The sequence below is a fragment of the Lithobates pipiens genome, unplaced genomic scaffold (assembly GCF_037356315.1).
Source record: "Lithobates pipiens isolate NorthernLeopardFrog02 unplaced genomic scaffold, aLitPip1_a1.2 Scaffold_3, whole genome shotgun sequence".
NCBI lineage: Eukaryota > Metazoa > Chordata > Amphibia > Anura > Ranidae > Lithobates > Lithobates pipiens.
Window position 1 is genome coordinate 154,186,900 of NW_027507790.1, and position 16,811 is coordinate 154,203,710.

The 16,811-nt window shown below is 42.3% G+C and overlaps 1 protein-coding gene across 2 annotated transcripts in view; it reads right to left on the reverse strand.

The window, feature by feature from the left end:
- Positions 1 to 16,811, reverse strand: part of ADGRV1 (adhesion G protein-coupled receptor V1) — a 710,193-nt gene that overhangs the window by 299,717 nt on the left and 393,665 nt on the right. For both annotated transcript variants that reach the window (XM_077462401.1, XM_077462400.1), the window contains 2 exons: positions 6,384 to 6,630; positions 2,418 to 2,557 (listed from right to left, as the gene is read on the reverse strand). In XM_077462401.1, coding sequence (XP_077318527.1) covers positions 2,418 to 2,557; positions 6,384 to 6,630 — 387 coding nt within the window. The remainder of the gene's footprint in view (positions 1 to 2,417; positions 2,558 to 6,383; positions 6,631 to 16,811) is intronic.

Sequence of the window (16,811 nt, forward strand, 5' to 3'; positions counted from 1 at the left end):
AAAGTCAGCAGCTACAAATACTGCAGCTGCTGACTTTTAATAATCGGACACTTACCTGTCCCAGGGTCCAGCGATGTGGGGGAATGAAGCCCCCCTCGTTCCCCGCTCCGCTCGCAGTGCCGGCATTCTTACTGTGGGCACCCGGCTGTGGCTTCACTGCACATGCACGGGGGGCGCCGGACGCCGTGATACGCCGCACAGTCATCTGGGACACGTGAAAGGTCCCAGATGACTATGCGGCGCGAGGGGAAGTGATGTCACCAGCCCGGGCAAGGAAGAAGGCAGACTACGAGGGACCCCCTAGCAACAGGCATTTAGAGGTGAGTAAATTTTATTTTTTTTCCCAATTATTTTTTTTTATTTTTTTTATGAATTTTCAGCAATTTTTAATTTTTTTGGTGGCTACACCACTTTAAAAGCTAATTTAGGCAATAAGGTGTCTCCTGTCTAGCTAAAGATTGGTTAACCAGGATTACAAAAACAATTCAAATATACAGGCACTTCAAATATACAGGTCGTCATTCCGACGGAAAAAGTCCGATGGAGCCCACGCTCGGTCGGATTATCCGACAACGCGGTCCGATCGGACATTTTCTGTCGGAATGTCCGACCGTGTGTACAAGGGCTTACAGGAGTGAATTTTCCTTTCCTAGGGGTAGATTTCCTCTCCCTTAGGCTGGAGTCACACCTATGCATTTTTAGTGCTTTTTGTATTTTGCAGATTTGCTCTACAGAACGTGTTCCATAGGAAACCATGTTAAATGGACTGTAGTGCAAATCTGTAAAATGCAAAAATCACTAAAACTGCATAGGTGTGAATCCAGCCTTACTGTTGCCTCCCTCCATTTGTAAGTAGGAGTTGTTTGTAAGGCTGGATTCACACCTATGCATTTTTAGTGCTTTTTGCACTACAGAACATGTTCCATAGGAAACCATGTTAAATGGACTGCAGTGAAAATCTGCAAAATGCAAAAGCACAAAAAATGCATAGGTGTGAATCCAGCCTTGCAGTTAACTAAACTCCAGGCTAAGTTGCATTGCCTATACAGGTGGTTCTGTAACTAGAAGATCATTTTCTTATTCACATCATGCTTGCCAAATATATAGCTTTATATGTGAATTTCTATTTAACTTGATCTTTACACAAATTTGTTATCAGAATAAAAAATGAAAGTGCTTGTATAAGCATGCTTAGTATCTTATTAACCCGTTTTGGGCTAATATATGGCCACTGGCCAACTGCAAAATGATCCTTTAAAACTAGGGTAAGCATCAACCTTGTGTGTACTTTCCTTTACCCTAGTAACTCCAAAAACAAAAACAAAAAGACATAAAGAGTGATGTAACCTGTAATAACATTTCCACAGGAAGGGGAACAGGAAGAAAGTACAGTTAAACCTTGGATTGCCAGCATAATTAGTTCCGGAAACATGCTTGTAATCAAAAGCACTTGTATATCAAAGCAAATTTCCCCATAAGAAATAATGGAAGCTCAGGTGATTCGTTCCACAACTATTTATTCATAGGTCTTTCAGTTTATAGTCCATATAAAAATATTATAGCAATGTAATAGGTTGTGTAAGCATAAAATGTCCATTCACAAATGGCAGCCTCTACCAGGGGATTAGAAGCAAAATCCAGCAGGAGCTACGGAGTATAAAAGAGAAGAGAGACACCTCTAAAATGTAGCAATTCGGTTACATTCTAATGATGGTACAACATTTAGCAACTCACATGGTTGATGGTTAAAACAGGCATATCAAAGTATGCAGGCATCTGGGGTAAAGCTGTCCATATAGACCATCCTCCGCACCGCCGACTCTCACCGTTGTCAGTCTGCAATCGTGACTGGAAGACTACCCTGAAAGTGATGTTTGAAGCCCTCGTGGAGTGCAGCATGGAAGGGATGACGTTGATGGCGGTGTGGAGGATGGTCTATGTGGACAGCTTGACCCCAGATGCTTGCATACTTAGATGTGCCTGTTTTAATCATCAATCATGAGAGTTGCTAAATGTTGTACTTTCATTAAATGTAGCCATATTGCTACACTAAAGCCCCATACACACTATCAGATTATCTGCTGAGTTTTTCCTTCAGATTTACCAAAACCATATAATATGAGGACAAACCTTAGGAGTTTCAATGTGTATGCAATCAGGCAGGCCCTTCTACTACATGGTTTTGGTAAATCTGAAGCAAAAACTCAGAAGATAATCTGATAGTGTGTATGGTGCTTTAGAGGCACATCTCTTCTCTTTTATACTCAGTTGTGACATGACACTACTTGTATATCAAGACATCGCTTGTATATCAAGTCAAAATTTATTTTAAAAAATAGCATGTCTTGCAAAACACTCTCAAACCAAGTTACTCTCAAACCAAGGTTCTACTGTACCCAATTATTCACATCTGGTACCTTTCTGATGCTTGATTCCACAGAAGGCATTGTGCCATTTGTGGTATAATGCGACCTCCAGCTGCCTTAATCCTATACACAACTTCATTGTCTTCAGCCAATTGATAAGAGAAGTTACCTTTCACGCTGACTGATAAAATCTAGAATCACATGAATGACAGACAATATAACATGCTGTTCAAAATTAACACAATTACAATTAAAGTAAAACTATAGGCAAAACTTTTTTTATTTTGGATAGAGTAAGGGAGGGTTATAACCCTGTCAGTTTTTTTCGCCATCCGTGTCTCATTGGGGAGATTTCTTATCACTTCCTGTCTCATAGGGCCCCCCCCCCCCCCCAGGTTACCAAAACTAGTGTCCCCATTGGAAGATTCCCCCTCTTTACTTCTCTGGGAATAACCTAAAATTGTGGACTTTCTTTTACTTTCACTTTCATGATAATGGTAAACAGGACAAGTAGAGAGGATGAATCTCCTTAACAGGGGCACAGACAACAATATTATTATTATTATTATTATTCAGGATTTATATAGCGTCAAAAGTTTGTGAGCGCTTTACAATATGAGGGCAGACACTACAATTACAATACAAATTGTTACCCTACTTATTAGAGCTTACAATCTAGAACTGACAGGGGTTCTAATCCCTCTCCACTCTATCCAATACTAAAAAAAATGTGCCTTTGGTTATACTTTAATACAAATGACACAGAAAGTTCTTTGTATATTGTATTGCCATATATTTTATTCCTATTTTCAACAATTGTAACATTTTTTTTTCTATAAACAATATGTATGAAGTGATCATGTTGCTATACAAAAGATCAGCAAAGGTACACCTATAATGGAATACTGTAAATATGTACCTTTCTCATACCTCCCAACATTTTGAGATGGGAATGAGGGACACCTACTAACAAATGTATGCAGGCATAGGACACGCCCCCTGCCACACCCCCTTAAAGGAGAATTAACCAAAAAAAAGGTTAATTAAATCCACAAAGACTTTTTTATCACTACTATTCTACTACTATACTACTATTTTACCACTACTACTACTAGTCCTGGAGGATGCTGAAGAAGAAGGAAGAAGAAGAAGAAGCAGGAAGAAAAAGAAAAAGCAGAAGGCAGCGGCGACAGCGACATGACTGGGCCAATGCTAGTAAAAGAGCTGGAAGAAGAAAGCGGAAGCCCGGCAAGAACCGAAGAGTGAGACAAGACCCCTGAAGTCGGAAGAAGACCTCCGGACGGCAGCGGTGACGAAGGAGAAAGCCGGGCTCCTCCGCTAGTAAAAGAGCTAGTAAAAGAGCAGAAGATAGCGGAGGAGTCCGGCGAGAAGACCCCCAAAGACAGAAGAAGACCCCCGGAGCTGTCTAATAAAGTATTTTAAAAACCTGTGTTGTGTTTTTTTATTAACACTTTTTCCCCCCCAGGTGAATGGGTAGGGGTACATCGTGCCCCATACTCATTCACATAGGATGGGGGGCCGGAATCTTGGGGGCTCCTTATTAAAGGGGGCTCCCGGATTCTGATAAGCCCCCCGGCCACAGACCCCGACAACCAACGGCCAGGGTTGTCGGGAAGAGGCCTTTGTCCTCATCAACATGGGGACAAGGTACTTTGGGGTGGGGGCCCTCCTTCCCCAAAGCACCCCTCCATGTTGATGGCACGCAGCCTGGTACGGCTCAGGGGGAGGGCGCTCGCTCATCCCCACCCCCTTTCCTGACCGGCCAGGCTGCGTGCTCGGATAAGGGTCTGGCATGGACTTTGGGGGGACCCCCACACCGTTTTTTCGGCGTAGGGGTTCCCCTTTAAATCCATACCAGGTGACGGGGCTCGTGAGGTGTCAATCGCGATGATGGAGGCTGCGACATTGACTTCCTTCGCTAGTTCCGTCAACCTGGAGCCACGTTCAAAATGAACGGACTTTATTCCGTGTGTGGACAAGTCCGTTCATTTCAAAAGTTCGGCGGACTAGCACACAGACAGGCGGATTGTCTGCCAGACTGCCGAGTCCGGCAGACAACTTTGAGTCAAGACTTCTTTCTAAGTCTGCCGGACTGTTGGGAAGAAAAAGTCCACAGGTGCCCACACACGGGTGGATTGTCTGGCGGACCAGATTATCAAGTCCGCTGGATAATCCGATCGTGTGTACGCGGCATCAGATATTTGTTATATTCCTGTTGTTTTGTCTTATTGCAAAAACAGATGATTGTAAAGATTAATCTATTTTCTTTTAGGAAGTTTTAGTACTCTACCAGATAATGGTAATGAATTGTTTTATTTTTTTTAAACAAAAAAATCCACACTAAAATTGAACCTCATCTCCATTGTGGAAAATATATTCCTACAATATTTTACAGCAGACTGACCATCTTCAATTAATGACTGGGTAAAAATTGGTGAGAAAAACACAACACTCAATTGGAGGAGCAGGAAATCCCACCTTTGATCCACACCCTCAGACATTTTCAACCAGAAACAGAGCCATGCAGGAATTCTGAGTGGCTTTTTTTGCTCATAAGTTAGGTGATAAAGCACATACTGTAGAACCCACCTAAACAGAGTACAAAGTGGGAAGCTTCTTTCATAAACCACTTCCAACCATTTAAAGGAGTTTCCCACATATAATTAAAAGTAAAAAAAAACTACATTAATTATTTTTACTATTCCGTTGGTGCTCTCATCCACTTATACTGGTCATTTGCTATTCTGCCAAGTTCTAGAGCAGCCATGCTCTACCAGGGTCCCTCAGGAAGTTGCTGGGAGTTTCTTGAGCTGTGTCTGTTTGACCTCCCATTTTATGGTGCCTGCATAGTAACGGGGGCCAACACCATTTGGCATATCCAGCTGCATATCAACAATAATCTTTTTAACTGTCTGTAAGGGTGGGCATATTGACCACCAATATAAGATGGCATTCTGTCTGCTTTTGCAAAGAGCAATTTTTTCCCACTGACCCAAATTAATTGGCTTAAAGAGAAACCTTACCCCCCCCCCTTTCTTTTTTTGTTCTTAATGACTGCTTACATGATGCGGTTTTTGTGCACAATTCAATACCGACCCTCACCGACCCAGCAGACCCAGCATTGTCCTGCTGAGATCCACTTCTCTTTTGCCACTGAAAAGGTCCCACGCTGCCATGTTCTTCTGTGACGTCAGGTGATAGGCTTGTCCCCTTGCTTTTTTTAGGAATGGGCGACTATGCCTCCTTTGATATGTGACATTCATATCCCAGGAGGCACCTAGAGCGCTGCATGTAATCTGCCTAGGCAAGAAGGGAGAATGGGGGCTAGATCGAAACCTGTACACTGAAAAAAAGGTAGTAAAGAAATATGTATGTAGTGGAATGGGGGAGGGTTGGAGAAGAGGGAAGTTTATTTTTAGGGTGATGATCCTCATTAAGATGAACCAGAAAATTATTTCAAAGGTTGCTCTGGTGTAAAAAGTCTGAGAAATGTGATTTTAGAGGGAGGGACGCAATTCACTACTCCACTTTCAATGTGTCAATTAGAATGTCCATAGATATCAGGGGGAGGAGTAGTGACTCTCATATCACTCATCATTCTGAAAACAAAGGCTGTACAACCAGTGGTTCAGCATGAGATATACACCACAGTAACAGTTGGAGTATTTAAAAGCAATGTGATAGTTTTTATACTCGAAATTGCTAGCAATACTGAAAAAAAACATCCACATTTATAATACCATCTCATTTGTGATTACAGACCGGCTCTCATCCAAACAGTTAGCTCATCACTATAAATATCAGCAGCCAATTGCTCTTCTGAAACCGGTAAAGTTAATTGTATCTCAATTCCAGGAAGAATGCAATGACTCTCGCCTGAGAGTAAAAATAAACAAGCAAAGCATTGCTGGATTCTGCTGGGGAGCAGCGATTAAAGTTTGAAGGCTTCACTGAGAAAGGAAAGCACGCTTCTCTTATGTAATTTATCTAAATTACCTTGTTATTTAAAGCACTTTCTTCCCCTCCTGTAAGGAACCACTGCTGGCTGCTGTACTCAATAAACTGCACAAATCTACAGCTTCCTTCAGAAGTAGAGTTCTCTGGAAAAACCGCCAACAGTCTTTCAGGGAGTTGGATTGTATCCCCGCTCTTCCCCTCAAACCTATGTCTATTGATCTGCTGTGGGTACCAGTGATAAGCATATATAGAAATGTGGGGGCAAGTGTCAAAAACCGTCTTCCTTCTGTTGAAACAAGATACAAAGAAGTTATAAACCATAACAGCATTGTACAGAAAAGGCACACAGAACAAAACCATGCAGATGAAAAAGAAAAATGTGACGGGGAAGATTAGAGACTTGTTTGGTACGTTTTACTGTACCGTTTTATTTCTATGTTAAATAATACATTTTGCAATACAAATACCTGTTGTGTGAGTGAGCAGTTTAAAGCACAAACCCAAGCAATAAGAAAAATTCATATTGTAAACAAGAAAACATTCCACCTTTTCTAGGGCTGCAGCAGGTTTAAAGACGAGGCAATGATTGAACTGTGAACACCATTTTTTTGCATCCTCAGGTACAGGACTACTTAAAAGATAAGAATCTTGACAACTAGAAATATTTACTGTAACAGAGAAGTCATGTGCAGACAATGAATGCCATGGTGAACCATTTTAGCATTATTTGTTGCGTTTGTTAGAAAAAAAAAAAAAAACCTGCTCAATGGCCCAGACTTGCTTAAAGGCAGCCATACATGGATTAAAATGTAGCCAGTTTGGCAGGTACTGGGGAAGTCTCCCAGGCTACCGGGGCTCTATTGCCCTCAAAAACCAACTTCTCCCTTTATCATCAATAAAAATTAAATTCCTTCAGGCCCTTCAGGTCTGGTATGGAAATTAAGGGGAACCCTGCATCAAATGTAAAAAAAATGGCGCAGGGGTCCCCCACAAAATCCATACCAGACCCTACCAGAAGATTAATGGACATAGCAGGACATTTTTAATTTTTTATCTTTTAATAAGGACTTTTTTCCATACCAGATCTGAAGGGCCCGGTATGGATTTTAATTTTAAATTTTTGATTCGGGATTACCCTTAATATTCATACCAGGGCCTGGTAATGGACTGGGGAGGGGGGAGGGGACCCATGCCGTTTTTTTCACTATAGTTTTTATCTATATTGCCGAGACCCAACAACTCATTACAGCCACAATGAGTTTTAAATGACCTTTAGAAATTTAATTTTGCTGTGGTATTGTTCTAAACACAGGAAAACTGCGCCACTTTACAGGCATACTATAGACCCCCCCCCCCCCCCCCCGGCACAATATTTAAAGGAATATTTCATTTTTATTATTTCACTTTAAGCATTATTAACCAATTACGGACTGCCAGCCACAGTTTTACGTCGCTACTTTGAAGATGAATATCGTTGTTATGGCAGCAGCTAGCTGCCATAACCCCGGTATCCTCTTCATCAGTGGGCGGTCCAATTCAAGATAAAAGTGGTCTCTGCAGCGGATTCGCCGTGAGACCACTTTTATCGTTGGTGGCAGAGGGGTCCCCCTCCCTCCATGCTCCGGTGCCCTCTGCCGCTTAGCAGATCCGTTGGTAGCGGCGGAGGCGACTGGGTCCACTCTCCTGCTTGGTATGGAGATGAGTGTTTTTTTTTCAAATAAGAGTGTAAAAATAAAAAATAAAAGGTAAAATAAATAAGAAAAAATGTTTTAAACACGCCCCATTCCACCGAGCTCACGCGCAGAAGCAAACGCATACATGAGTAGTGCCTGCATATGAAAAACGGTGTTTAACCCCTTGCCGCCGAGCGTACGCAGATGTGCGTACTCTGCTTCTGGGGGTTATACCGGGATGATGCCCGCACCTGCAGGCATCATCCCGATACCGTTTTTCTGAGCGGGCGATTGGCTTTCCAGCCATAACAACCGATGCGGTTAAAAGCCGCTTGGCTGTTATGACGGAGGAGGGAGAGGGGACGTCCCCCCTCCCGCTGCTCTTACCAGTGCTCCCGTTCAATCGGGAGCACCGATCTCACATCCGCCACTTCCAGCAGCTAGGGAGGGACTGGAATGACGCCATAAGCGGCGTCATTCCAGTCTCCTAATTGTAAACACGGAAGCGACGTCATGACGTCACTTCCAGTTTACTCGGCTGCCAATGGCGCCAGATTAAAAAAAATATACAGTATTCAGAATCGCCGTTTTCGACGATCTGAATACTTTGAAGTGTAAAGGAGGGTGATCGAGGGTCTTTTAGACCCCCGATCCCTCCATAAAGAGTACCTGTCACCACCTATTACTGTCACAAGGGATGTTTACATTCCTTGTGACAGCAATAAAAGTGATCAAATAGTTTTTTTTTTTAAACCAATTTATTAATTTTAAAATTAATAAAATAAATAAGAAAAAAAAACAATTTTAAACATAAAAAAATGGGCTAACTTTACTGTTGTCTTATTTTTCAATTCAAAAAAGTGTATTTCCAAAAAAAGTACGCTTGTGAGACTGCAAATACGGTGTGACAGAAAGCATTGGAACGACCACCATTTTATTCTCTAGGGTGTTAGAAAAAAAATATATAATGTTTGGGGGTTCTAAGTAATTTTATAGTAATTTTATTTCATAGACTTTAACGGTATTCCCCAGCTTTCGAATTTGCCATGAACACTGCATATTGTTAACAACCAAAGTTTAGCCCAAACTAATGCTTGGCCCGAACCATTCGCCCATACCAAATAAGGAGTAGGAATAAGATGACACTTGGTGCCCAGATCAGCATAAACATTAGCAAGGTCACCTAAAGTGCAGCAGTGAGCATTGCTAAAGCTTGATTTACCAACTACAGGAACTATACTGACAAAGTCTGAGCTGTCCATAGAAATTAAGCAAATGAGAGAAAGAAACAAATGGGACTTGCATTATGGTTTTACGGGAGGGGCAGTCCTTTATGTTATTCTTCTGTTGGCTATAGTTGGGGCCCTTTAAGAAGAGTTGGTGCGCTTACTGACAGCTTTAGTAAACCAGCATGCTCTATAGGTGCCATAAAGGTGTGGTACAGGTGTGCAATAGGTGCAGTATACATAATGTCCTGCCTCCAGTAAATAAGGTCCTGTTATCAGTGGGAACAATAGGCAGTGCCCTCTCACTAGTCCTTGTGGTGTTGCTGTGAACTCTCGCTGTTGAAAGGGGGGCCCCCTTAGTATATACACAGAATCCTTCTGGCGATTTAGTGGCGGGATGTAGACAGCGAGCGGATGGTCTCCCTGCAGCAAAGGTGCAGATGCAGTAGTCTAATCAGTACGCAGCAGATGTGCACTCATTGGTTCCCTTTGTACCAAGAGAGAGAGAGCCTAGCTGAGCAGTTTCAGGTAAGCAGCTCCACTGATCCTCCTTGCCCCAGTATCTCCTGGGAGTTATGGTTCAAAGGGTCCATAGGCTCCACAATTTGGCTTACTTTCTGGACTTCAAATCCTATAATCTTCCACATTCTGCATAGGAATCCATAGATTTTTCTGTCTACAGTTCTTCCTCTGCTGATTGGAGGTGGTAGCGCAACACAACATTCGGCATAACAGCAGAAAGTAAAGTAAACTGATTGTGAAGAGGGAAATGTCTCCTTCCTAATGTTTCTGTAATCCAGCACCTGGCTATAGCAGAATCTTTAACTACTTCAATACCAGGCACTTTTACCCCCTTCCTGTCCAGGCCAATTTCAGCTTTCAACACTGTCACAGTTTGAATGACAATTGCACGGTTATGCAACACTGTACCTATATGCAATTTTATCATTTTTTTCACACAAATAATGATTTCTTTTTGGGGAATTTAATCACCACTGGTTTTAGTTTTTGTTCTTTGCTAAATAAACAAAAAAAAGCCTAAAAGTGTTTAAAAATGCATTTTTATTTGTTTCTGTTATAAAATGTTGCAAATAAATAATCTTTCTTCATAAATTTAGGCTAAAATATACTGTATGCTGCTAAATTTCTTTATAGAAAATAACCCAAATCAGTGAATATTATTAGTCTGTAGGAAAGTTACACAAACTATAATATACCTCAGATTCCTCTTGTACCAAATTGTAATGTAACTGTAATGTTAAGTGCTGCGCAAACTGTTGGTCCTATAGAAAATCCTGTATAATAATAATAATAATATACAGTGGGTATAGAAAAGAATTGCCAACTTTAAAATAATCAAATTCTGTTGCTTTGCAGCCTGAATTGAAGACAGACACATTTTTTGTTTTATACAGTTGTATTTACAGTAACTTCTAATACCCAAGTGAAACGATAAAAAACCAACATCAAAAAGAAAAATCAAAAACAGAATCCCAGAGTTGGAAAAAGGAACACCCCCTTGTGTCAGTATTTTGATGAACCACCTTTTGATTTAACTAGTTCCCACCTGGCCAATGTATATGTACGGGCAGGTGGGAGCCTTCTCCTTCTCTCTGGATGTTCAGGAAAGTCTATCAGAAGGCGGGGGATCGCGCATGTGCATGCCCGTGCAGCGGCGCGATCCTGATGCGCTCGTGTCACCCGCACACGGCACATCTCGAAGCGGCAGGAGGGCTCTGTGACACATGACAGCCGTGTCCAATCACAGCCATCATGTGATGTAAACAAACAGCTGGTTACTAGGCAATTGGCTCTCCTCTCCTCACACGGAAGTCGTCGCTGAGGAGAGGAGAGGAGAGCAGATCGCTGCAGCCGGCTGCTGATCAGTGAGTATGAGCTGTTTTTTACAGCTTTTAACTCAATGATCACCAGTCTAGTGTAAAGCACACATGTCCCCACACATGTCCCCAAAACACACATGTCCCCAAGTAATAAAAACACAATGAATATCTGCACACATATGTCTGTGATCACCTGCACACATCTGTACATGATAATTTGCATACATAAGTCTGTGATCACACAAACCAATTATTATACACCTAACAGAATTTTATTTACCAAAAACATGTAGCAGAATACATTTTGGCTTAAATTTATGACACAATTCGATTTTATTGGATTCCTTTTAAAATAGAACGTTTTTCTTCTCTTTTTTCGCTTATATCGCAAAAAAAAAAAAAAAACGGAGTCGTGAATAAATACCACCAAAATAAAGCTCTATTTGTGCAAACAAAGTGATACAAATTTCATTTGGGTACAGCGTAGCATGACCGCACAATTGTCATTGAAATTGTGAGAGCGCTGAAAGCTGAAAATTGAGCTGGGAAGGAAGGGGATGAAAGTGCCCTGTATTGTAGTGGTTAATTACAGACTTTAGTCTGTTGGGATATGTATCTACTAACTTTGCAGATCTAGACTTTGCAATATCTACCCACTCTTCTTTGCAGAACTGCTCAAGTTTAGTTAAATGGGATGGTGACCATTTGTAGACTGCATTCTTCAAGTCATTCCACAGACTTTCAATGAGGTTTAAGTCTGATCTCTGACTAGGCCATGCAAGGACATTCCCCCTTTTCTCTTTCAACCACTGTGTGATCATTTTTGCTGTGTGCTTTGGCTCATTGCCATGTTGGAAGGTAAACTTTCTACCCATTGACAACTTTTCTAGCAGAGGGCAGCAGATTTTCCTCAAGAATTTGACAGTATTTTACCCCATCCATTATTCCCTCTATTCTGACAAGTGCTCCAGTCCCTGCTTAAGAGAAACACACCCATAACTGGATATTACCACCTCTATGCTTTACTTTAGGAATGGTGTTATTTGGTGATGGTGAGCTGTATTGGATTTCACCAGACATATCGTTTTGGTGTTGAGGCCAAACAATTCAAGTTTAGTTTCAACTGACCATAACACCTTTTTCCATGTGGCCTTAGAATCTTCAAGGTGCACTTTGGCAAAGCTCAGTCATGACTGCATGTTGCCTTTGTTGAGGCGTGGCTCTTTTCTTGCAACCCTCTCATACAAGCCACATTTGTAAAGAATTTGTGATATTGTTGTCACATGCACACAATGACCACTCTTTGTCATAAATTCTCTGCTTCAGAGTTACAGTAGGCCTCTTGGTAGCCTCTCTGACCAGTTTCCTCCTGGCTCTTTCATCCAGTTTGGAGCGACGTTCTGATCCAGGGAGGGTCTGTGTCGTACCCAATACTTTCCAATAATAGACTTCACTGTGCTTCTAGGCATTAATAAAGCCTCTGGCATTTGTTTTTATCCATCTCCTGCCTTGTGCCTGTCCACAACTTTATCCCGGAGATCTTTTGACAGTGTCTTGCCACCCATGGTTAATTGTTTGCTTCAGTTGCACTACCAGGGGCTGAGATGCTCCAGGAAAGCTCTTTTCATGCTGAGCTAATCAAAATAACCACAGCTGGTCACAGTTGAAATTCAAATGGCTTTGTGTGCCATTGAGAAGGTGATTAGCTAAACCTGATTAAGTTTGATTAAGTCATTAAGTCATTTTCGGGAGTTGGGTGATTCTTTTTCCAACTCAGTGAATATATTTTTGAATTTTTTTTTTTTATGACATGTTGGCGTTATATCTTTCACTTGGATGTTATAAGTTGCACTGAATAAATACAGCTGGATAAAACAAAAATGGTGTCCGTCTTCATTTCAGGCTGCAAAATCAGACCCGGATACGCCTTGAGCTGTCCCCTTAAGCAAGGACTCAGTCAGGCATGTCATAGTCCTTGCTTGAGGGAACAACTCCTTTGTGGTTGTTGTGGATGTGTAATGCAGGTGACAGTCTATAGGCCACCTGTGATTGCTGTTAACAGCAAGTAAGCCTGACTTTTTGACACATAGGATTTGATCTGGCTGTGAACTTAATGTGCATTTTGCGGTTTCCACACCTTTTGGCTCTTTTCGCCCTTGTTCATGTGTACCTCGTTCATGTTACAGGATTCCTCTCTGTTTGAAGGTTGTTGGATCCTCACGAATATCTTGTGGCATCGTATTTCATAATTTTTGCCAACACAATATCTGATAACCATTGTCTGTTAAGGTTGGCACATTCCATTATTATTGGATACCTGCAATTTATAAATGTACTAATATTGCTATTATCTTATGGCTTAAGGGTAAATACACCCTTTTAGGGATGACCCCAATAGCCCTATTACTTGGAGGCAGTGTCCATGGAGTGTGGACTCTGAGTGTGGCATGTATTGCATGTTTTGGTCTCCCCTTAGTCCAGATGCTTTCAGATGGCAATTAGGTAGATATCTTGCTTCTCCCCTCATTGGCCTGCGCGCGGGAGCCAGTGACAATGGCATATCTAACTGAAGCAACGGCAAGACATGCCATTGCTTCAGTGCGCATGTGTCGATCACTTTGGCACATGCAGACACAGAGGGATATCTCCTAAACAGTACAGGTTTAGGAGATATCCAGGGTAACTACAGGTAAGCCTTAATATAGGCTTACCTGTAGCATAAAGTTATAAAAATGGGTTTACAACCACTTTGTGGTATTAAACCAAAAAGCAAGCATTTATTATCTTGTAGCTTACCATGACTTAGCTGTGATGGCTGCTTTCATTTTCTTTTTTAGGCTTTCCTCTATTTTCATCTAGGGATGTGGCCAGTAAGTCTGTTGTTTTTCAAAAGAATAAGCTCTCCAACAAAATGTATCAGTTACAGAAATGAGACATACCATTTAACACTAGCAGGGGTGCTTGCAATGATCAGTTTTTATCCCAAAATAAAAAAAACAGTTTGCGGTAACTGCTTAAAAAATTGTAGCTGGAGTCTGGCTTCAATTTGTTAGTATGTTTAAATCTGCTAGTACATCTAACATCCCCTCCCACAGGCTGACAATGCTGCTGTCCACTTTAATACAGGAGGTGTGTTAGTTGCCAGATCGTCAGGTAAAAACATAGGGGAAAAAAAGCCTAAAAAAGTAAACTGATGCACCCACCACATCTAATGCCGCGTACACACGGGCGGACTGTATGGCGTACTTAGTCCGTCGAAACACATTTCAGCGGACAGTCTGCTCGTGTGTGGGCTTCAGCTGACTTTTTTAGCGTGCAGTCTGGCGTACTAAGAATTTCGGATTTTTCGAAATTCTGTCCATCGTACTTTAGTTTCAGCGGACAATCCGCTCGTCAGTAGGCTAGTTCGACGGACTAAGAATGGCGCATGCTCAGAAAGGATTTACACGGCAGAAGGGTGCTTTGCTGTGTCTTGGACTTCCTATTTCTAGTCCCGTCGTACGTGCTGTACACGTCATCGTGCAAGCTTTCGACGGACTGTTTGTGCATCCGTGTGTGGTCAAGTCCGTTCATTCGAAAGTACGACGGACTGTCCGTCGGATTGTATGACGAACTAAGTACGCCATACAGTCCGCTCGTGTGTACGCGGCATAATGATCGATAAGCTGCAATATATTACATTTTTGGTTTTGGATTTATTACCTCTTTAAGATGGATAATAGACCCCCTGGGACTCCCTAACCTAGTTAACCACTTGCCTTTACTGTTCTTCACCTTATTTCCCTTCTTATTTAATGTTTTGTAGACCATATTTCTTCCTCTACTTGACGATTACTGATCCTTCCTTATGCATGTTTTATGCCCCTTTCACACGGGGTGGATCCACTCAGCGGGAGATGGCTCCATTGATCCCCGCTGAGCCGGTGGGAGACAGGTCCGTCTCTGCTCACTGTGCAGGGACGGACCTGCTGGATGGATGGCGAACATATTGCCATACGTCTGTTTTGAGTGGATCTTATCGCATCGGATGGCAGGCGGGTGTCAACGTACACATCTCTGCTGACACCTGCCCGCCCATACATTCAATGGGTGGCCCGCTCAGATCCGTCTGAAAAATAGACAGGCAGATCCAAGTGGGCCTATCTTGTTAAAAGGGCCTTACAAACCTCCCACGCTGTATACTCTTTTATGTCTTGAATACGCTCTCTTCATTAAGAGGCTTTTTGGTTACCTGTCGCAAAGGTTAACCTATTTATACCTTTTGAACAGCATTATATGCTTATCCATGATGAGTAGTCCTAATGTACAATGGATGTAGATCATTTTCTGCTTCTGCTAATAAGCTCTTTTGTAAAAGAAATACAGCAAAGGAGACCAACGCATCCCTAACACACAGACAATACTCCTGCTAATGTACATTTAATACTTTCTCTCCTGCTAATGTACATTTAGAAATCAATTGGTATGTGGCTAATGGGAGTTCTAGCTGGATATTTGATCAAGAGGACAAAATGTCAATGTACACATAGATATAGCCTTGAAAATGTTTTGCTTTAAAGGTGTGCACTATGTTTGATATGCAACGCTTATATATAGTTTTATAAAATAACACAACTGTTTATCTCACAGGGAAAGCAAACCTAAATTGCACTTTTTTGGCAGATACAGTAAATGATCTATGTTCCAGCAACTTTAGAAATTGGGGTCAAACTAAAATTGAGGTGAAACAACCCCCCAAACCCACTATCTGTCTGTTTTTTTTACAGAGGTGTACACATATATTGCAACAGCAGGTATCACTGCTCCGGGATCTCATAGAGGCCAGGAGGGACTGAGCGGACAGCACAGCGGTCATGTGACCACCTGGCTAATGTCAGAGGGGGACGCCCAACCAACTGTAGGCCTTAGATAGGGCGAGGAGAGTGATCATGTGACCAAACAGAGATCAACAAGCCATCCATTGTGTACAATTGTCATTTAATCTGCTGTGATTGGTCACAATGATCATGTTACTTGCAGCGGCCTGGTAACCAGATCCGGCTGTGGAACGGTACACAGCAGGACACAGCAGGTGGCAAAGTAGGTGACAAATTGCATTGCATTGCAGCACGTGGGGTGGGAGCTAGTCATGATCCTGGGAGGATGTCATATGACATCCACCCAGGATGGGAGAGCTCCCCCATTTCCATCATATTAAAATAGGCCGTGTAGAATGCGGTAATTTTCAGTGATGCTCTATTCCAGTCGTCATGAAATGGCGGCCCGCGGTCCGAGTCCGGACCGAGCAGCACTTCTGCCCAGACTGTCATGCCGCCAGTGTAGTAAATGACAGCAATCACTGGTTTGCTGGGACCGCGGGTTTCCCCAGCAACCAGTGACGCTGCACGCATGCACCCGCCCCCTGCTCCTGGCCGCGTCTCTCGGAGCTGAAGAGACACTCACGGGCAGTAGAGGTGTGGCGTCACGTGTGCGCCCCGCCCCCCTGCTGCCCGCATATCCCAGGTCCTGGATCTTATTGCGAGGCAGCTTCAGTTGTGCCCACCCTCCTGCAGTTAAGGTATGTGGGCACATTAGTGATCTATAAATAAGAATGTTTTTATTGTGCACACTGTTGGGCATATTTTAAGGGGCACACTGGTATACTGTTGGGCATATTTTAAGGGGCACACTGGTATACTGTTGGGCATATTTTAAGGGGCACACTGGTATATTTTTAATATGCACAAT